Source organism: Eschrichtius robustus, chromosome 9 (genome assembly GCF_028021215.1).
Source record: "Eschrichtius robustus isolate mEscRob2 chromosome 9, mEscRob2.pri, whole genome shotgun sequence".
Taxonomy (NCBI): domain Eukaryota; kingdom Metazoa; phylum Chordata; class Mammalia; order Artiodactyla; family Eschrichtiidae; genus Eschrichtius; species Eschrichtius robustus.
In genome coordinates, this window is record NC_090832.1 from 43,891,112 (window position 1) to 43,914,491 (window position 23,380).

The window sequence follows — 23,380 nt, forward strand, 5'->3', positions numbered from 1 at the left end:
TCTTTTTTTCCCTCTCATTTGAAATTGCAAATCATTTTACAGGCCTGCTTTTCTTATCTGCATTTAGAAACGTGATGACAGATGAGTGTTTTCACACTGACAATATGCCATAAAAAGGTTTCAGCACGGAGATATCAGCTCTCTCACCCACACATCCATCCTTACCCCCTGCATACAGGTTCTTCCCACAGAGACAATGTGAAGATTTGTTACTTTTAAAAAAGACATGGCAACTGACAAAGGATTAATCTCCAAAATATACAAGCAGCTCATGCAGCTCAATATCAAAAAAACAAACAACCCAATTCAAAAATGGGCAAAAGACCTAAACAGACATTTCTCCAAAGAAGATATACAGATGGGCAACAAACACATGAAAAGATGTTCAACATCACTAATCATTAGAGAAATGCAAATCAAAACCACAATGAGGTATCACCTCACACTGGTCAGAATGGCCATCATCAAAAACTCTAGAAACAATAAATGCTGGAGAGCGTGTGGAGAAAAGGGAACCCTCCTGCCCTGTTGGTGGGAATGTAAATTGATACAGCCACTATGGAGAACAGTATGGAGGTTCCTTAAAAAACTAAAAATTGAACTACCATACGACCCAGCAATCCCACTACTGGGCATATACCCTGAGAAAACCATAATTCGAAAAGATATATGCACCCCAATGTTCAGTGCAGCACTATTTACAATAGCCAGGACATGGAAGCAACCTAAATGTCCATCAACAGATGAATAGATAAAGAAGATGTGGCACATATATACAATGGAATATTACTTAGCCATAAAAAGGAACGAAATTGATTTATTTGTAGGGAGGTGGATGGACCTAGAGTCTGTCATACAGAGTGAAGTAAGTCAGAAGGAGAAAAACAAATACCATATACTAACACATATATATGGAATCTAAACAAATGGTACTGATGAACTTAGTGTGCAGGGCAGGGATAAAGACGCAGATGTAGAGAACGGACTTGAGGACACAGGGTGGGAAGGGTAAGCTGGGACGAAGTGAGAGTGGCACTGACAATATACACACTACCAAATGTAAAATAGCTAGCTAGTGGGAAGCAGCCGCATAGCACAGGGAGATCAGCTCGGTGCTTTGTGACCACCTAGAGGGGTGGGATAGGGAGGGTGGGAGGGAGACGCAAGAGGGAGGGGATATGGGGATATATGTATGCATATAGCTAATTCACTTTGTTGTACAGCAGAAACTAACACAACACTCTAAAGCAATTATATGCCAAGAAAGATTAAAAAAAAAAGACATGGAGTACTCTGAGGTGGGGGCACCTGTGCAAATTCAAAACATAATTTCAACTGCAAGTCATCTTGTTTTGTGAAACTGCACTCGTTTCAGTACCTGTTATTTTCTTTTTCTCTCCCAAATCTATCCTCAGCCACTCTCGTTTGTGGTTCTTGCTCCTGTCCCCCGAAGCCCATGATGGGCCTTGGTCCTGAAGTCGGGCTTGGCCAGGAGACCAACGGACCTGACCTCCAGTCTCATTGATCCACTCCCAAGAAGAAGAAGCTCTGATTTGCCAGTCAGGTTCCAAACTCAAGGATCTGCTGCAACCTAGAAAAAAAGGGCAGGGAAATATTTCAGATATAGACACAAAATGAAAACTAAAAAAAAAAAAAAAGCAGCCCGTTTCACCTAGAATTATTCGGTTGATTTACTTCCATTCTGATATTGATTCAACTGTTTAATTACTAGTTTTTTAATGATTCAGACTTGCATTTGACTTGCTGGTGCTGTGGTATCTTGATACTGTTGCTGCTTTTCTTCTTAATGGACCTTATGTCCCCTATAAGTGACATCTCTGTCCCCACTGTAGATTTTCCTTTCTAATCTAAATTCACCATGATTTCAACGAAGTACAAGGTGTCCTAAAAGCTGAAAATGCTGAGGTTCTTCTCACTTGATCAGAGGGAGGACTCCACGCTCTCTACCCTTGAAGAGCAGGTACGTCAGGTGCTCTGAAGATCAGTTAATTGTACCCAACATCACCCCTGGGAGCTTAACTATACCATGTCCAAGACAATGTGGAGGTTGCAGATAAAGGCCAGTCCTCCTCCTGGGCAGAGAAGACATGTTTGTATTGTTCTCCTCAAAATATGTTATTTTATGTGAGGGAGAATATTTCCCCAGAACATATTCCATGACAGAGGGGCTAAAAAGCCTTTATGCTATTCATTTTCAATAACTTCATTCCAGATACACACAAATCAAATTGCACTGCTCAAAAGGTTTTTCTGTTAAAATCTAACATAAAGGAATTTATCTTAACTGTCATTTCAAATTTTCATTTTTTCTGGCAAAAGTTTTAGAGAGATTATAAAGAAAAATATTTTTTTCCTAATGTTAACTGGGTTTATTGTCTGATGTATTTTTAAGTCACAGCATACTTGGTGCTACATGACCTGAGGGGAAAAGAAAAAATTAATCTTTTAAACTATATCATCTGAGGGGTATGGAAGAATAAACTACCCCTGAAGATTTTAAAATATCAAATTCTTAAGGAAAGCATGATCCTTACCATTGGAGGTAAACAGAAATCGCTTGTCTGACAGGGAACCACTGAAATAATAAACACAAAGATGAGGAGGTGAGTTGCTTAACTGGATCTTAATGACTGGTACAGCGCTATAGGATGGGGCTCAGAGCCTTCCCACACCTCACGTGGTCCTCAGAGCACCCGGCAAGGCTACTGTTATTATCTCTGTCATTGGTATTTCATAGACCAAGAAACTCAGGCCCTTCGAAGGTAAGCAGCTTTCCTAAATTCATACAGGTGACAAGCAGCCAGGACTCTTGAGGTACTGCTTTTGAATAACAATCCTGTGCTGTTTCCATCACGCCACATTGTATTGGGAAGGAACAGGCACATATACAGTCTCCAGGACACCCTTAAATCCCAATTAATGAATACGTAGTGATGGAGACAGAAAGGATGACTGCCCTGAACACTCCCTTTGCTTCAGAAGGCACCCCTCCAGCGCCCCATTCGCTTCAACAATCAAGGACCACTGAGACATGAAGATGTCTGATCACTTTCAGAAGAACGAGCATGTCATTTGCTAGCTGCCTTCCCTACAGACTTCTCCGCTCCTTGCCTGAGGGGTCCTGCCCCAGCAGCGCGGCTCCGCGGAGAGCCTCCGCCCGGGTCTCTCTCTCTCTCCAGTCACACTCCTACCTACTGCAGCAAGGACACCAAACCATGAACCAGCTCCTGCTTCTGGATGACAAGGTGCAGCTGGAGAAAACTCAGAGCACCTCACTGACAGGTCCTGAACCGCTGCAAGACAGTCCTGCACATCTGGCATTGATCCCTGGGCCTCTGGACCCCCCAGTTCTGTACCTTGTATTACTCTCCTGGTGAACTTATCAAATCAGCCTTGCTCGGCAGTTGTCTCCTTCTGCAGAAAAGAGGTTCCTAAGGCCTAAGATCACATGTATCTTTTTGTAAATCCCTCACCAACTCAATGCTGTAACAATATGTAGAATGAATAGAAAACTTGGAAGTCTCAAGATTAATCTATGCATCGTACTTACTATATTAGATACTACAGGTAAACAAAAAAAGGTAGATGTCGCTGTCATGTTCAGTTATTTTACAGTCTGAGAGTACTCCTATTTTAAATGTTTAACTCTGAATTATTGTGGCAATAATGGACAGAGAGGGTACTGAAATGTGAAACCCACAGAGAACCCAAAACTAGTCTGGACAGAAGCATCTTCACAGCAACATTTTGTTTTTGTTTTAAGTAACAGGTTTTTCTTTCATATTCTTTGTCCACTCTCAGGCAGAGACTCTGTAAGCCCTGGTTTTCCACATAAAGATTCTGTTATAATCTGTGCTGAATATAACGCAGGCACCAATCATTTCGTACAGGAGAAAATGCAGACCCACTTGGGTCATGGGACCTTCTTCAGTTCACAGTTAGTGGCCAAGCAGGGGTAAGGACCCAGCTCTCCTAAGCGTTAAAGAAAGGTGCACACTGTTGCAATTTGTATTTAAATTTGTTAAGATTTTAGAGCCTCTCTTTGACTGATTTTTGCATTTTCTCTAATGTTCCTGCACAAAGTATTACACTTGAAGTTTGGCCCAGATAAGCCCAAATAATACTGCTGCAACCCTGATCGCCTAAACGCACTCCCACTGCCATGAAACATTAAAATATTTACTTTATTGTTGTTGAAAAAGAGAAGTTAAGGAAAGAAGGTTAGCTTTGGAGTTCATCCTGAGAAGAAAATGCTAGGTAAGGTTCTGCTTCTAAGATCTCTCTGCCTGGCTTTCCTGTATTATCAGCTGGAATATGTTTTTCCATTTCACCCAATTAAGCTAATTAAATACAACCACTAGAGAATTCTATAGGTAAATAAGCTTCCTCTTTGAAATCCCCCTAGGGAAAATGGGGTTCTAAGGCATTCACACATTAGGGTGAATGAATTCAATCAGATTCCAGGAACTGCCAGCCTTCCCAGAGGGCTGTAGAAGCAATCAGGAATAGTCTGAGGTAAACAAAGAAAAGCCTTCCCTGCAGATGGTTTGAGCCATCATCCTCTGTGTGAGGTCAATTGCTCTTCCTGATTCCATTCTGGTCTCCTCAGATCAAGGAAGTGACCTGACCCGGGATGAATCCCAGAAGAACCCTAGATATTTACTTTAGGGACCACTTCTTCCTCAGCTGCAATGCTTCCTTCTGTGTTTCTTCCTGAACGCCAAACAATCATGTGTGGGAACAGAAGTTCAATGACCGCATGTACAGTGCTTCCCCAACAGCGAAACAGCACAGATCAAAACAACTGCTCCCTGAAGATCTGGGAATGGAAACGAGTGGAAGAGACTGTATGAGCACACAGCTTACTCTTTTCTGTTCAGTACAAAAAGATGGTGCCAAACCACAGAGCCAGACGGGAAAAGGGGCCTTGATATAATTCTAGACTTTCTGACTACTTCCACCAAAACAAAAATCGGACAATTAGTTCAAATAACTATATGGAATGTGGAGCAAAACTTTTCCTAATTCATGAATGGTTTAGATTTCTGGACTCTTATTTTTGCATCAAAGTTTAATATCAAATTATATAAAGTGACTTCATACGTATTAAGTCCAGTTGATGTAGCAGAATTGAGAACATTATGTCTACTTTTACTTAGTAGTTTAAATAACTTTTCTTCAAAAGTAAAATAAAATCCAAGTAGTACAAGTTAAACTTTTTACTATCCTATTTTTCTACAAAAGAAGCATTCAAATGTATTCAAACATAGGCAAGAGAGTCCAAAAACAGATTTAAAGCCAAAGGCCAGTTCTTTGTTCCTATTTGGAGACAGCAGCACCTAACAAATCTAGGCCACAGCTTGATACCTTCCTGAAACAGCACCTTATTATAATAGAGCAAACAATAAAAATACATAAAGAGAAATAGATCCTCCCAATGTTCATTGCAGCACTATTTACAACAGCCAAGAGATGGAAGCAACCTAAATGCCCATTGACAGAGGAATGGATAAAGATGTGGTACATATATACAGTGGAATATTACTCAGCCATAAAAAAGAATGAGATAATGCTACTTGCAGCAATATGGATGGACCTAGAGATTATCATACTAAGTGAAGTAAGTCAGAAAAAGACAAATATATGATATCACTCATATGTGGGATCTGATTTTAAAAAATGATACAAATGTGAGATCTGATTTTTAAAAATGACACAACTGAACTTATTTACAAAACAGAAACAACCTTACAGATATCTGAAACAAACTTATGGTTACAAAGGGGAAACCTGGGGTGTAGGGATAATTCAGGAGCTTGGGATGAACAAACACACACTACTATACATAAGATAGATAACCAACAAGGACCTACTGTATAACACAGGGAACTCTATTCTGTGATAACCTAAATGAGAAAAGTATCTAAAAAAGAATGACTATATGTATATGTATAACTGAATCACTTTTCTGTAGACCTGAAACTAACACAACATTGTAAATCAACTATACTCCAATAAAATTAAAAAAAAAAAAAGAAACATCCTCAAAAGTCAAAGTCAAGCAGACATTTAAAGCTTACTGTGCATAAGCAATCACTCTTACTATAAATCAGGATATAAATATATAAATCAGTATATAAATTTTAATGTCCCAAAGAGTTTGAGGCAAGTACATAAGTGAAAAAAATGTAGGGCTTCCCTGGTGGCGCAGTGGTTAAGAATCCGCCTGCCAATGCAGGGGACATGGGTTCGAGCCCTGGTCCGGGAAGATCCCACATGCCATGGAGCAACTAAGCCCGTGCGCCACAACTACTGAGCCTGTGCTCTAGAGCCTGCAAGCCACAATTACTGAAGCCCGCATGCCTAGAGCCTATGCTCTGCAACAAGAAAAGCCACTGCAGTGAGAAGCCCGTGCACCGCAACGAAGAGTAGCCCCCGCTCACTGCAACTAGAGAAAGCCCGCGCGCAGCAACAAAGACGCAATGCAACCAAAAATAAATAAATAAAATTAAATTTAAAAAAATGCATATACATGTGTGTGCATATGTGTAAGTATATATAATACATGTGTATATATTATAAAATTGTATTTATGTAAATAGTACATATGTGTGTATACATACATGTGCATATATGTCAGCCGTATCTGCAGATTCTGCATCCCCAGATTCAACCAACCACAGAGTGAAAATGTTCAGAAAAAAAAAAAAAATTCCAGAAAATTCCAAGAAGTAAAATTGGAATTTGCCACATACTGGCACCTATTTACACAACATTTACATTGTATTTACAACTATTTACATAGCATTTATATTGTATTAGGTATAAATAATCCAGAGATGATTTAAAGTACATGGGAGGATGTGCATAGATATATGTAAGGATTATGCCATTTTATATAAGGGACTTGAGCATCCGTGGATTTTGGTATCCACGGGGGTCCTGGAACCAATCCCCAAGGACACCAACTGTACAGTGGCTCCAGGAGCACTGTTCCCTCACTAGGCAGCCATCCATTCCAAAGCCAGTGTCCCTCTGGACCATTCCAAGCTGCCTGTTTATACTGGTGGACAGCTGGATCACAAGGCTGGCCTATTTTAGTTCAAACAGCTCTAGTTTTCCACTCTAGAAGCTGAGGAAACCTGAAAGCATTAAAAGCTGAGGTTGAAGTGTTTAAAGCCATTGACATACTTTTTTCTTAGGAAGCTAAAAGATCAGAGGATAACACAGAACAGAGAAGTTAACAATGTTAAAAAAAAAAAAAAAAAAGCCATCTTTTTTTCACTTCCGAACTATTATTCATCCTTAAGAGACTGTCCCTAGGGATCCTCTAGGGAGTTCAGTGGTTCTGCTGGGTTTATTTCACTCCCTTATCTCCCCTTCAGTATCTTTGGTGATATTGGTGATGATCAGTAATTTACAGAATCAGGAAAAGCTAGAGAGGAATAAGCTTTATCCCCTCCCCCTGGAGCACCCAAGAGTAGAATGCTCCTCTGTCCTGGGGCTTCAGATGTGTGCTATTCTAACTTACTTGTCAGTGAGCTTTTTTATTGCTGCATTTGTCTTCCACACTGACAGCATAAATGCTGTTCTAAGCAGTCACACACATTTTTCCCAGTTGACATGCCCTTGGTATCACATGCCTGCAGCCCTTTCCAGACTGTGGGCTGATGACTTGTGCCTGCGGGGTTACCTTCCACTCGGAACAAAAGGCAAAGTACTTACTGCCTTGAGAGCACACCATTGGCCAGGATCCCTTCGTATCGACTCACGCCTCTGCGCAGAAGCACACCAATCTGACCGCCCACTTCATCTGCAATTACTCCTGCGTGGATGGCGGCTTTGCATAGTAAAGAGGTCTGAAACACAGCAACATCCCACTTACAAATGGCTCAACAATACATCTGAAATATAGCGGGAGCTTTACATTTTGTTACAACTTGTGCTCAGGATCCCTATTTGACCCCTGACATGGCTAAATTATAATTCATTTAAATAAAAAGTAGAAGGGGGTGGAAAAATTATTGGCTAACTATCTCAGAATGACATCAGAGTCATTCTATTTATGCTGACGAACCTGGGAACCCTTCCACTAGGGAGGAAGGAAGGGAGGTAATTTACAGTATTCATGGCTCCCCAGTGAATAACGCCTCCTGGTGGTGTGGTCATCTCCCACACCGACTCTGAACTGGGCCCTGGCACTTGCTTTGTTCTGCTGCAGGTAACATGGCCTGGCAAACTGCCACATATGTCAGTGAGGCCACCTTAGACTCCCACCCCAGATGACCTGCCACATGACTGCAGCTGCAGGCGCAATTCTAGGTAAAGGAAGCTTAAGAACCAACCAGCCCACGCTGCCGACCCACAAACTCATCAGCAAAGAAAATGGCTGTCATTCTAAGCCACTAAGTTTTGGGGTGACTTGTTCAGCAAGAATAGATAACATTAGTTTCTTACATTCGCTTTACTAAATATACATACTGAGGATCATTTGAAAAGGTGAACCTTCCATACCATAGCTTCATTTTAAAATTAGAGATTTAACAAGGCATCAAAACCAAAATGGTAGTGTCAGCCACAGAACACTGAATAAAACAGAAAACTTCATGAAGGTCTCAGTGATGACGAGCAACCCAGGGCCCAAGGCCTCCACCTCAATTCCTGAATCTCCCCTGAGAGGGTCAAACAGCTGGCACCTGCTCAGCCCTCCAAGGCTGCTGGCTGGTGTGACAAACCCAGCAGGGGTACCTGGCTGGCTCTGATTAGCAGGGGACCCCGTGGTTGAAAGTGCGACTGCAGGAAGAAGTAGAACTGTTCCACGGGGTGCCCAGGCCCGTACGTCCCCTCGAGCACAGACCCATGGGGGAGGGTGATTAGGTATTTAGCCCAGGACTGAGGGGCCGAGAGGATCTTTTCCTAAATAAATTTTAGCAATGCCTTGCTTCTCTGCAATGGCTAGTGCCGAAAAGAGAAAAGCAGCTCATGAAATTGTGTTTCAATAACTGAACTTGGGAGTTTCTCTTTGTGTTAATGACAACACTGTTTACCTTACTGCAGTGGAAAGTTTTCCTTAGATTTAGGTTACAGTATTAGGAGGACCAGTGAGACCAACTGTATTTTGCAACTAATGTGGTTGCAATAAAATTGAGAACTTTTGTGATCTTTAACGTAGAGAGCTCATACTTCCCAAACTAGATTAGATTTGGCAAAGGAAGTCAGTTTTGCAATGACTGCTATCATAGTGAAAAAAGGGGGAGGATTTCATGACAGAGAAGAAATATGAGAATGCTGAAACTGATGCAGATACTACCCTTCTTGATTTGGGGGGGAAAAAAAGAAGAATTAGAAGAGAAAGATAGTACTCTTTAAAGAGGCAGCTTGCATTTTCATTTTTTCTGAATTTTCTTAAAAGGTTTCTTATTACTGTTTTAGACTCTTAGGGTACAAAATAGAGGAGCTAGCTGTAAATCCTGGATTTAAATTCAGCAATTTAGCTCATCATCCTGACTCTGCCTCTAACTCTACCAGGTGTGCTTAAGTCACCTCCCTGCTCTGGACCTGGCTTCCCAGTTCATCTTCACAATGAAAAGGCTGGACTGGGTGATGTCTAGAATCACCTTGTGATTCTAAAGGGCACCCTGTGTACCTCTTATAGGGTCCATGCAGGCCTGCCTCCCTCTCTCAGCCCCAAATGAAAAACAAAGTGGTCGGCTGGGCAGCTATTCCCTTGTCCCTAGGATCACCTGGCTTCCTTGGAATTCAGTCTGGGGATGGGATGGTCTTCAGCCCAGCATCCCTGCCCTGTGTGTAGAGCTCTCACTGGACTTGGCATGTACAAGGGCCTCCATGGTAACAAGAGGACAGATTCACAGGCCAACAAGCAACACGACCTATCAGCTTCATTGCCCAACAGATATTCTCATTTCCCACAGTCCCCAGCATTGAGGGAACCCAGTGGTATGTGCCCCTTTTATGGAGTTTATTTCATTGCATTATTGAATGTTAAATTACACGTATTTATTTAATATTTTTTCATAATATTAAATGCAGGCCATAGGATACATCCCCAGGAGAATAACCACCAGATCTGGCTATCATATTATTATAATAAAATTATCAGCCCTTTCCTGAGTTATTTCCTTAAAAAAAATCACTCGCTCACCCACTAACTTAAATAAAATTGATGTTTTCTAAAGTTGGGGCTTTTTTGGTATCAATTTTTAAAATTCACATTCACTGAACCTGCTTTTTAAACATTTCCTTTTGAACAGTAGATTTATACTTTATTTTCTAGCTATTTTGAGGTCTAAACCTCAACGAAATGTAAATATAGGAAAGCCTATGTTAATTAGTGATTGCCTTAAACAAACAAAATAATTTAAATGTAATTCTTCAGGGAAGGGAATGCAATGGACAGGTGAGGAGTACACATGCAAGACTCATGAACTTGAAGGTTGATGGAACTAATAAACATCCCTGAAGTTCACTGAGCCACAAAAGATGGCCAAGCAGATCAGCATGAGAAGACAACTGTCAAAGCAGTTATCAAATCATCCCAGAAATGGAGTATTTTCTTAAGTCTTCCTTTAGGAAAAATCAATTTGTACGAAAAAGTATTGACAAAGTATTAAAATAAAATGTAATATAAACGTTTTAGGGGGAAGGCGCCTCTGCTAACCTGATAGTCGTGTTGCTGAATTGCCTGGGTCCACCTCTCCGTTCAACCACTAAGTCTCTCCATGACCTCCTCCAGCTGGATTTTAGCTTGGACAAACCACTCTCCCTGCCCCACTGTTGGTCCACCACGTGAAAGAATGATTACTGTGTGGCTGGCAGGGCCCTGGTGCTCCGGCCGCATGTCAAGCCTGAGCCTCTGACGTGGGAGAGCCGAGTTCAGGACATTGGTCCACCAGAGACCTCCCTGCCCCTCGTAATATCAAACGGCAAAAGCTGTCCCAGAGATCTCCATCTCAACGCTAAGACCCAGCTCGACTCAAGGACCAGAAAGCTACAGTGCTGGACACCCTATGCCAAACAACTAGCAAGACAGGAATACAACCCCACCCATTAGCAGAGAGGCTGCCTAAAATCAAAATAAGGTCACAGACACCCGAAAACACACCACTGGACACGGTCCTGCCCACCAGAAAGATGACATCCAGCCTCGTCCACCAGAACACAGGCACCAGTCCCCTCCACCAGGAAGCCTACAAAACACACTGTACCAACCTAACCCACTGGGGGCAGACACCAAAAACAACGGGAACTACAAACCTGCAGCCTGCAAAAAGGAGACCCCACACACAGTAAGGTAAGCAAAATGAGAGGACAGAGAAATACCCAGCAGATGAAGGAGCAAGGTAACAACCCACTAGACCAAACAAATGAAGAAGAAATAGGCAGTCTACCTGAAAAAGAATTCAGAGTAATGATAGTAAAGATGATCCAAAATCTTGGAAATAGAATGGAGAAAATACAAGAAACGTTTAACAAGGATCTAGAAGAACGAAAGAGCAAACAAACAATGATGAACAACACAATAAATGAAATTTAAAATTCTCTAGAAGGAATCAATAGCAGAATAACTGAGGCAGAAGAACGGATAAGTGACCTGGAAGATTAAACAGTGGAAATAACTACTGCAGAGCAGAATAGAGAAAAAAGAATGAAAAGAATTGAGGACAGTCTCAGAGACCTCTGGGACAACATTAAACGCAACAACATTCAAAATATAGGGGTCCCAGAAGAAGATGAGAAAAAGAAAGGGACTGAGAAATATTTGAAGAGATTATAGTTGAAAACTTCCCAAATATGGGAAAGGAAATAGTCAATCAAGTCCAGGAAGCGCAGAGAGTCCCATACAGGATAAATTCAAAGAGAAACACACCAAGACACATATTAATCAAACTATCAAACATTAAATACAAAGAAAAAATATTAAAAGCAGCGAGGGAAAAGCAACAAATAACGTACAAGGGAATCCCCATGAGGTTAACAGCTGATCTTTCAGCAGAAACTCTGCAAGCCAGAAGGGAGTGGCAAGACATATTTATAGTGATGAAAGGGAAAAACCTACAACCAAGAATACTCTTCCCAGCAAGGATCTCATTCAGATTCCACGGAGAAATTAAAACCTTTACAGACAAGCAAAAGTTAAAAGAATTCAGCACCACCAAACCAGCTTTACAACAAATGCTAAAGGAACTTCTCTAGACAGGAAACACAAGAGAAGGAAAAGACCTACAATAACAAACCCAAAACAATTAAGAAAATGGTAATAGGAACACACATATCGATAATTACCTTAAATGGAAATGGATTAAATGCTCCAACCAAAAGACATAGACTGGCTGAATGGATACAAAAACAAGACCCATATATATGCTGTCTACAAGAGACCCACTTCAGACCTAGGGACACATACAGACTGAAAGTGAGGGGATGGAAAAAGATATTCCATGCAAATGGAAATGAAAAGAAAGCTGGAGCAACAATTCTCATATCAGACAAAATAGACTTTAAAATAAAGACTATTACAAGAGACAAAGAACGACACTACATAATGATCGAGGGATCAATCCAAGAAGATATAACAATTGTAAATATTTATGCACCCAACATAGGAGCACCTCAATACATGAGGCAAACAGCCATAAAAGGGGAAATTAACAGTAACACAATAATAGTAGGGGAATTGAACCCCCCACTTTCATCAATGGACAGATCATCCAAAATGAAAATAAATAAGGAAACACAAGCTTTAAATGATACATTAAACAAGATGGACTTAATTGATATTTATAGGACATTCCATCCAAAAACAACAGAATACACTTTCTTCTCAAGTGCTCATGGAACATTCTCCAGGATAGATCATATCCTGGGTCACAAATCAACCCTTGGTAAATTTAAGAAAATTGAAATCGTATCATGTATCTTTTCCAACCACAACACTATGAGACTAGATATCAATAAATATCTGTAAGAAATACAAACACATGGAGGCTAAACAATATGCTACTAAATAACCAAGAGATCACTGAAGAAATCAAAGAGGAAATAAAAAAATACCTAGAAACAAATGAAAATGAAAACATGATGGCCCAAAACCTATGGGATGCAGCAAAAGCAGTTCTAAGGGGGAAGTTTATAGCAATACAATCCTACCTCAAGAAACAAGAAAAATCTCAAATAAACAACCTAACCTTACACCTAAAGCAATTAGAGAAAGAATAACAAAAAAACCCAAAGTTATCAAAAGGAAAGAAATCATAAAGATCAGATCAGAAATAAATGAAAAAGAAATGAAGGAAACAATAGCAAAGATCAATAAAACTAAAAGCTGGTTCGTTGAGAAGATAAACAAAATTGATAAAGCATTAGCCAGACTCATCACGAAAAAAGGGAGAAGACTCAAATCAATAGAATTAGAAATGAAAGAGGAGAAGTTACAACAGACACTGCAGAAATACAAGGGCTCATGAGAGATTACTACAAGCAACTATATGCCAATAAAATGGACAACCTGGAAGAAATGGACAAATTCTTAGAAAAGCACAACCTTCCAAGGCTGAACCAGGAAGAAATAGAAAATATGAACAGACCAATCACAAGCACTGAAATTGAAACTGTGATTAAAAATCTTCCAACAAACAAAAGCCCAGGACCAGATGGCTTCACAGGCGAATTCTATGAAACATTTAGAGAAGAGCTAACACCTGTCCTTCTCAAACTCTTCCAAAATATAGCAGAGGGAGGAACACTCCCAAACTCATTCTACAAAGCCACCATCACCCTGATACCAAAACCAGACAAAGATGTCACAAACAAACAAAACTACAGGCCAATATCACTGATGAACACAGATGCAAAAATCCTCAGCAAAATACTAGCAAACAGAATCCAACAGCACATTAAAAGGATCATACACCATGATAAGTGGGATTTATCCCAGGATTGCAAGGATTCTTCAATACACACAAATCAGTCAATGTGATACACCATATTAACAAATAGAAGGAGAAAAACCATATGATCATCTCAATAGATGCAGAAAAAGCTTTTGACAAAATCCAACACCCATTTATGATAAAAACCCTCCAGAAAGTAGGCATAGAGGGAACTTACCTCAACATAATAAAGGCCATATATGAGAAACTCACAGCCAACACTGTTCTCAATGGTGAAAAACTGAAACCATTTCCACTAAGATCAGGAACAAGACAAGGTTGACCACTCTCACCACTATGATTCAACATAGTTTTGGAAGTTTTAGCCACAGCAATCAGAGGAGAAAAAGAAATAAAGGGAATCCAAGTTGGAAAAGAAGAAATAAAGCTGTCACTGTTTGCAGATGACATGATACTATACATAGAGAATCCTAAAGATGCTACCAAAAAACTACTAGAGCTAATCAATGAATTTGGTAAAGTAGCAGGATACAAAATTAATGCACAGAAATCTCTTGCATTCCTATACACTAATGATGACAAATCTGAAAGACAAATTAAGGAAACACTCCCATTTACCAATGCAAGAAAAAGAATAAAATACCTAGGAATAAACCTACCTAAGGAGACAAAAGACCTGTATGCAGAAAACCATAAGACACTGATGAAAGAAATTAAAGATGATACAAACAGATGGAGAGATATACCATGTTCTTGGATTGGAAGAAGCAACATTGTGAAAATGATTATACTACCCAAAGCAATCTAAGGACTCAATGCAATCCCTATCAAACTACCACTGGCATTTTTCCCAGAAGTAGAACAAAAAATTTCACAATTTGTATGGAAATGGAAAAGACCCCGAATAGCCAAATCAATCTTGAGAAAGAAAAATGGAGCTGGAGGAATCAGGCTTCCTGACTTCAGACTATACTACAAAGCTACAGTAATCAAGACAGTATGGTACTGGCACAAAAACAGAAATATACATCAATGGAACAGGATAGAAAGCACAGAGATAAATCCACACACCTATGGTCACCTTATCTTTGATAAAAGAGGGAAGAATACACAATGGGGAAAAGACAGCCTCTTCAATAAGTGGTGCTGGGAAAACTGGACAGAGACATGTAAAAGAATGAAATTAGAACACACCCTAACACCATACACAAAAATAAACTCAAAATGGATTAAAGACCTAAATGTAAGGCCAGACACTATCAAACTCTTAGAGGAAAACATAGGCAGAACACTCTATGACATACATCACAGCAAGATTCTTTTTGACCCAGCTCCCAGAGAAATGGAAATAAGAACACAAATAAACAAATGGGACCTAATGAAACTTAAAAGCTTTTGCACAACAAAGGAAACCATAAACAAGACGAAAAGACAACCCTCAGAATGGGAGAAAATATTTGTAAACAAAGCAACTGACAAAGGATTAATCTCTAAAATATATAAACAGCTCATGCAGCTCAATATCAAATAAACAAACAACCCAATCCAAAGATGGGCAGAAGACCTAAATAGACATTTCTCCAAAGAAGATATACAGATTGCTAACAAACACATGAAAGGATGCTTAACATCACTAATCATTAGAGAAATGCAAATCAAAACTACAATGAGATATAATCTCACACCAGTCAGAATGGCCATCATCAAAAAATCTACAAACAATAAATGCTGGAGAAGGTGTGGAGAAAAGGGAACCCTCTTGCACTGTTGGTGGGAATGTAAATTGATACAGCCACTATGGAGAACAGTATGGAGGTTCCTTAAAAAACTAAAAATAGAACTACCATATGACCCAGCAATCCCACTACTGGGCATATACCCTGAGAAAACCATAATTCAGAAAGAGTCATGTACCAAAATGTTCACTGCAGCTCTGTTTACAATAGCCAGGATATGGAAGCCACCTAAGTGTCCATCGCCAGATGAATGGATAAAGAAGATGTGGCACACATATACAATGGAATATTACTCAGCCATAAAAGGAAACGAAATTGAGTTATTTGTAGTGAGGTGGATGGACCTAGAGTCTGTCATACAGAGTGAGGTAAGTCAGAAAGAGAAAAACAAATACCGTATGCTAACACATCTATATGGAATCTATTAAAAAAAAAACAAAAAACGAAGGTTCTGAAGAACCTAGGGGCAGGACAGGAATAAAGACGCAGACGTAGAGAATGGACTTGAGGACACGGGGAAGGGGAAGGGGAAGGGTTAGCTGGGACGAAGTGAGAGAGTGGCATGGACATATATACACTACCAAATGTAAAATAGATAGCTAGTGAGAAGCAGCCATATAGCACAGGGAGCTCAGCTCGGTGCTTTGTGTCCACCTAGAGGGGTGGGATAGGGAGGGTGGGAGGGAGACGCAAGAGGGAGGAGATATGGGGAAATATGTATATGTATAGCTGATTCACTTGTTATACAGCAGCAACTAACACAACTATGTAAAGCACTTATCAATAAAGACGTTAAAAAAAAAGTAAACGTTTTAGATTGACTTTAATAAAACATGAAGAAAGCACATGTTTAAAATGTTGTTGGAGGGCTTCCCTGGTGGTGCAGTGGTTAAGAATCCGCCTGCCAATGCAGCGGACACGGGTTCGAGCCCTGGTCCAGGAAAATCCCACCTGCTGTGGAGCAACTAAGCCCGTGTGCCACAACCACTGAAGCCCACGTGCCTAGAGCTCATGCTCCGCAACAGGAGAAGCCACCGCAATGAGAAGCCTGTGCACTGCAATGAAGAGTAGCCCCCGCTCGCCACAACTAGAGAAAGCCCACGTGCAGCAACGAAGACCCAACGCAGCCAAAAATAAATAAATAAATAGATTAAAATGTTGGTGGGATGATGGTCAAATGTTAAATAATAAAAATATATTCCTCATTCTATCTTATGAATTGTTTCAGTGTTGCTGCAGTCTTCATAATTACCATGATGATAACATTTTCTTTAGGAAAGCAATACATTCATTATAGAAATTTTGGAAAATAGGAAAAAAATAAAATCACTCCTATTGTCATCAGTCAGAGACAATCACTCACCAACAGTGTGCTTACCTCTGGCTTGTTGTGGGCGTAGGCGATGGACTGGGTCTCTCCCTTTCTCCCCTAAACCAGGAGCACACTTTTTACACTGTCTGCCTTTAATTTACAATACTCCTTGAACATTTTTGGGGGAATGGAGAATTACTGAAATGAGTGAGTTAAGGGATGTGTTCCACTTAGAAGCAGATGGTACAGTCAGCAGGCTTGGGAGAAGGTGCCAAGAGAAAACCTGTTCTGGGGGCTTTTTATTTCTGGTTTCCAGGTGAGGCAGAGCTTAAAGAGAAGCCCATGGTTCTTAACCGGCATGGTAAGCCTACACCATAAGATGCCTTAATTCAGCAGTCAAGGAGACAGACTCACAGCATCTTCAGAACTCTAAAAGATCTTTAAAGTTTTCTCTGACACCTCCCGACAGACTGTCCCATTCTCCACCCACAACACCTTCCATACACATACAGGCCGCCCTGACGAACGGCTGTAACCTCTACACTGGACACTTCCAGTGACTAGGGCCTCACTGTCCCTTGAGACGTCCCATCCCATTTTGCATTGTTCAGCTATTCCTTATATGCCACAGAAATTGGCCTCCCTGATCCTGGTTCTGTCTTTTGAAACAACACAGAATGAACTAATTCTTTAATTACTCTTTAATTACTCTTTAATTCATCCCATTACTCTTTAATTCATCCCATTTACTCTTTAATTCATCCCATTTCTTCCCTGTGACAGACAATCTGCTTCTTCAACAGCTTCTCTACTAACTTGTTTTACAGATTCTGTCATCCTGACCAAGAGGATATGCTTAGGTTTTGCAAAGACCTTTCCAGAAAAGACTTGTTACAACTGAACATATTCCCTAAGAGGAAGACACCCTCGAGGAGGAGAGACTCTAAGATAACCCACAAGATCTCTGCCTACTGGTATTCTCCCCTTGTGTAATCCCCTTAGGCGGGGGTGGGAGCTGTGGCTTTCTCCTAACTAATAGGATATGGCAAAGGTGATAGGACAGCACTCTCATGATAACATTACATAAGATTGTAACCTGTCTTGCTGGGAGACTCCCTGGTTAGGAAACTCTCCATTGCTGGCTTTGGTTAAAAAGCAAAAGCCTAAAAGCCTAAGCAATTGAAACTTGATCCTGTAGGCGGTGGTGACACCTTCAGAGTTTCTGAATAGGGAGAATAAGAACCTATCTAAATGAATCTAAGGGGAGGGGCAATATAGGGGTGGGGAATTAAGAGGTACAAACTATTAGGTATAAAATAAGCTACAAGGATATATTGTACAACATGGGGGATATAGCCAATATTTTACAATAACTATAAATGTAGTATAACCTTTAAAAATTGTGAGTCACCAATATCAAAAAAACAAACAACCCAATCCAAAAATGGGCAGAAGACCTAAATAGACATTTCTCCAAAGAAGATATACAGATTGCCAGCAAACACATGAAAGAATGCTCAACATCATTAATCATTAGAGAAATGCAAATCAAAACTACAATGAGATATCATCTCACACCAGTCAGAATGGCCATCATCAAAAAATCTACAAACAATAAATGCTGGAGAGGGTGTGGAGAAAAGGGAACCCTCTTGCACTGTTGGTGGGAATGTAAATTGATACAGCCACTATGGAGAACAGTATGGAGGTTCCTTAAAAAACTAAAAATAGAATTACCATATGATCCAGCAATCCCACTACTGGGCATATACCCTGAGAAAACCATAATTCAAAAAGAGTCCTGTACCACAATGTTCATTGCAGCACTATATACAATAGCCAGGACATGGACGCAACCTAAGTGTCCATCGACAGATGAATGGATAAAGAAGATGTGGCACATATATACAATGGAATATTACTCAGCCATAAAAAGAAATGAAATTGAGTTATTTGTAGTGAGGTGGATGGACCTAGAGTCTGTCATACAGAGTGAAGTAAGTCAGAAAGAGAAAAACAAATACCGTATGCTAACACATATATAGGGAATCTAAGAAAAAAAAAAAAAGGGTCATGAAGAACCTAGGGGCAAGATGGAAATAAAGACACAGACCTATCAGAGAATGGACTTGAGGATATGGGGAGGGGGAAGGGTAAGCTGTGACAAAGTGAGACAGTGGCATGGACATATATACAGTACCAAACATAAAATAGATAGCTAGTGGGAAGCAGCCGCATAGCACAGGGAGATCAGCTTGGTGCTTTGTGACCACCTAGAGGGGTGGGATAGGGAGGGTGGGAGGCAGGGAGATGCAAGAGGGAAGAGATATGGGAACATATGTATATGTATAATTGATTCACTTTGTTATAAAGCAGAAACTAACAAACCATTGTAAAGCAATTATACTCCAATAAAGATGTTAAAAAAAACGGAGTCACTATATTGTACACCTGTAACATATAATATCATACAGTAACTATACATCAATAAAATTAAAAAAAATAAAGATGGTACATAGATGGCAGAGAGAAAATAATCAGAGGGAGAAAGAAGAAAAAAAAAGCAAGTAGCCATGTTGGGGAGGTCCACATGGTAGGGAGCTGAGGACAGCCTCCAACCAAAATCCAGGAAGAAACTGAGGTCCTCAATCCAACAATCCATCGGTAACTGAATGCTGCCAACACCATGTGAGCTTAGAAACAAATATTTTCCTAGTCAAGCCTCAGATGAAACTGCAGCCCCACTGACACCCTTGTGTCACCTTGGATACACCCTTGTGAGTGTCCCTCACTCAAACTCAGCAGGCCACGCTCAAACTCCTGACCCACAGAACATGAGAGAATACATGTGTTGTTTCAAGCTTCTAAGTTTTTGGTAATAGTCATGTAGCAATAGATATCTAATATACACACAGTATCAACATATACCCAAAAAAGACACTAATCAGACTTCTTTGAAGAGATTAGTTTTCAAAATACAAATTTTCCCTCCAGATGAAATCATACTGGAAGCAAATGGTGTAAAACCAGTTAGTGCGTCAAATAGGAAACCAGTTTGTTAGCACTTCCAGATCACGTACTGAGACCTACCACCCAGGAAACCATTAACCTGTTACTCTGAAAGAGAGCTCTGTCAAGAGGAGGTGAGATCAACAAATAAAGCAAGAAAGAAACAATGCTATTTCTCTTTCTGCATATAATTCTTAAGTTTCTTACACAGGACAGGAAAATAATAAATTAAAACTTTATATTGCTGGGGGAGAAAACTATACCTCAACTTTTTAGTTATTTTGGTTAATTTCCTGAAGTCATCTAGGACTTCAGCCTGTGCCGAGTATATTTTCAAATTGAGGTAGTATAAATCATTTTAAGATTCAGTTTCTAGGCCAAGTAAATATCCTGTGTCAATCTTGTAAATTAAGACAACACAAGAAAAAGGAAACAAAGAGCAAAATCACAAAACCTGCTGCTTCCAGAGTCAGGATGTACTGAAAGCAAAATTAAAGCCAAGTTTTTTTCCTCCTGCTGGAGATATATGATCCATCTCCTAGAACATGTATGTTTTCCCCGTGCATAAAGAACTCTTAGAAAAGTTCCATCACTATATAGATTTTCACATTTCTAATAACTCAAGCCCCTTCCCATAAGCTATAAACCCAACTATTTTGAGTAGCAAATTTTTAAAAATCAGATATCAGATTTCCAGGATAGAAATCTGTAAACAGTAAGAAATGAAGGATTGTGTATCTGGATATAAGATATATACTTTGGAAAAATGATTTCTCGTGAATTTATTTTTTTCTGGGAACAATTTATATCACCCAGAGAGTTTCAATAGGCATTAGAAATTGGAGTACAAGGAGGGAGGGGAATAATATATATGAGCAGGGCATACGGCTTCACTGGTCCTAGATACAATGTCACTATTCTGTGATGTAAAATATTCATGTCCTTGGCTGTATTACATGAATCAATTGGAGCATTAAAATAAAGAAATAAATTATAACAAAATGATGATCTCTTATAAAAACTGGATGGAATTATACCCTTAGGTATAATTAATATAAATATAAATAATATAAAGGGTTTTGTTTACCATTTCATTTATAGTGTGCTTAACTGGAAATGCTAAAAATAGGAATGAATGCATGAATAACCTTGGTTTTTAAACTTATTTCATTTATTCTCAGAAAAGAGAACTGTGCATCTATCTACAAAGTTTTATATCTTATTTGACTTTACTTTGTAAAGAATTTAGGCAGAGCAACCAGCACTAACTCTTTTTAATTTCCTCCCTGCCATAAAATTACCCTCAATTACTTACATCTCTATATCCATGCACCACATTCCCAGAAATATCTCCTGCTATGTCTCTACAACCAGCTGGGCAGAACTTGCTGGAAAAAAAATAAAGAGTTTATATTTTATTAGGTCGTACTTAAATTAAAAAGTGTGAAATTATACTTAAAAGTATTTTCTCTCCTCTATACAACATGCAGGAATATCTTTCTTTAATGACAAATCAGAAACCTGATTTGTGAAAACACAGACTTATCTAAAATGTTCATCTGAAGGAAAGTTTTACACAATTATTTGTTTTATATCAAAATTCATTATAAACTCTATTAAACAATGAGCTTCCCTAAAGCATCTTAATTGATTTTAAGAGGTCCAAGAAATGTTAAGTAAAAAGGTAAAGTTTCTAAATACAGTATATATAGCATAATCTTGTTTTTATAAAAAGAAATGTTTAAATAACAATTTATGTTTTCTATGGATAAAAAGAAAACAAGGAAGAATATCTCTGGATTCTCTCTCTCTGAGTGTAGGAGTTTGAGAAACTATCACTTTCTGTGTTACTAACTCTGTAAATTTGGATTCACTCTACTAGCATTACCCAATTGGAACATAATGGAAGCCACACATGTTAATTTAAATATTCTAGTAGCCACATTAAAATAATCAAAAGAAACAGGCAAAATTAATATTAATATTACTCATATATTCTGTTTAACCTAATATATTCAAAATTTATCATTTCCACATGTAATGAACAGAAAAATTATCAAGATATTACCAGTCTTTTTTTTAAAATAAGTCTTCAAAATCTGCAGTATATTTTATACTTACAGCACACCTCAGTTTGAATTAGTCAAGTTTAAATGCCTGGAGAGTGATGGTCTACATTAGTTATAAATTACTTTTGCAATCAGAAAAAAAGGTGTATATTTTTTTTCAGCTTTACTGGGGTATAGTTGACAAACAAAATTGTAAAATATTTAAAGTGTACATCATGATGATTTGATATACATATACATTGTGAAAGAATTCCTCCCATCTAGTTAGTTAAACACAGCCATCACCTCATACACACACACACACACACACACACACACACACACGTACGTACGTATATATATTTTTTTGGTGAGAATATTTAAGTTCTACTCTCTTAACAAATTTCAATTACACAATATGGTGTTATCAGCTATAGTCACCATGTTATACATTAAATCCTCAGACCTTATTCATCTCTATAGATGAAAGTTTATATCCTTTTATCAACCTTTCCCTATTTCCCCTAACCTCCAGCCCCCAGTAACTACTTTCTGTTTCTATGAGTTTGACTAAAAGAGGTATATTTAAAATTAGGATTTCATTTACTTAAGAGTCATTTTTCAAGAATTTTTTCAGAAACATGTCATGGCATATGGTATGGTTGGGTGTGGCTTAGGGTGTGTTGACCCAGGCTCTGTTACTACCTAACTAGCTGTGTGACCCCGAATATTGCATATAATCCCTCTTAAATTCAGTTTCCTCTTCTGTAGTTCCTTCAAGCATCAACATATTAATAGGCCATGAGGGACAACCGTACACCTAAAAAGACGTGCAAAAGGAAACTCAAAATATTATGTGAACATTGACAGCTTTAAAGATGAATGCCATAGGCCCTTGTTTCTATATATACCATATTACAATAATGTTTGCTTGGTTTGTTCAAGAAGAATGTACCAGCCCAAGCAGATTCCAAAATAGCATTGCTTTTATTTCATTTCCTCCTGCTGACTTAGCAAATTAGATGTGTAACAGAATCTAATTATCAAAACTACCCAAATAAATGGTTCGTAATTCTTCCCCGTTGACCTAATGGAATCCAGCACTACAGCAATAATCAAGGAATTAAGAAACAGAAATAATGGAAATCCTATTACAGGTTTACAGTTCCTTGTCCTAGCCCTTAGAGCCAGTCGTGTTTCAGAATTCAGAATTTGGGGGATTTTAGAAAAGTAAAACAGTGCCAATAATGTATATGATGTACGACTCCACTGAGGTCTGCAAATATTAATCAAAACATTAATATCTCTGTATCAAATGTATGGATAGTCATATTAGGTCAAATA

The 23,380-nt window shown here is 39.1% G+C and overlaps 1 protein-coding gene across 1 annotated transcript in view; it reads right to left on the minus strand.

Annotated features, from left to right (window-relative positions):
• Positions 1–23,380, minus strand: part of DCBLD1 (discoidin, CUB and LCCL domain containing 1) — a 70,009-nt gene that overhangs the window by 8,805 nt on the left and 37,824 nt on the right. Inside the window, exons 5-8 of the mRNA XM_068551325.1 lie at positions 21,304–21,376; positions 7,747–7,880; positions 2,556–2,596; positions 1,379–1,591 (exon numbers count right to left, since the gene is read on the minus strand). Of these exons, the coding sequence (XP_068407426.1) occupies positions 1,379–1,591; positions 2,556–2,596; positions 7,747–7,880; positions 21,304–21,376 (461 nt within the window). The remainder of the gene's footprint in view (positions 1–1,378; positions 1,592–2,555; positions 2,597–7,746; positions 7,881–21,303; positions 21,377–23,380) is intronic.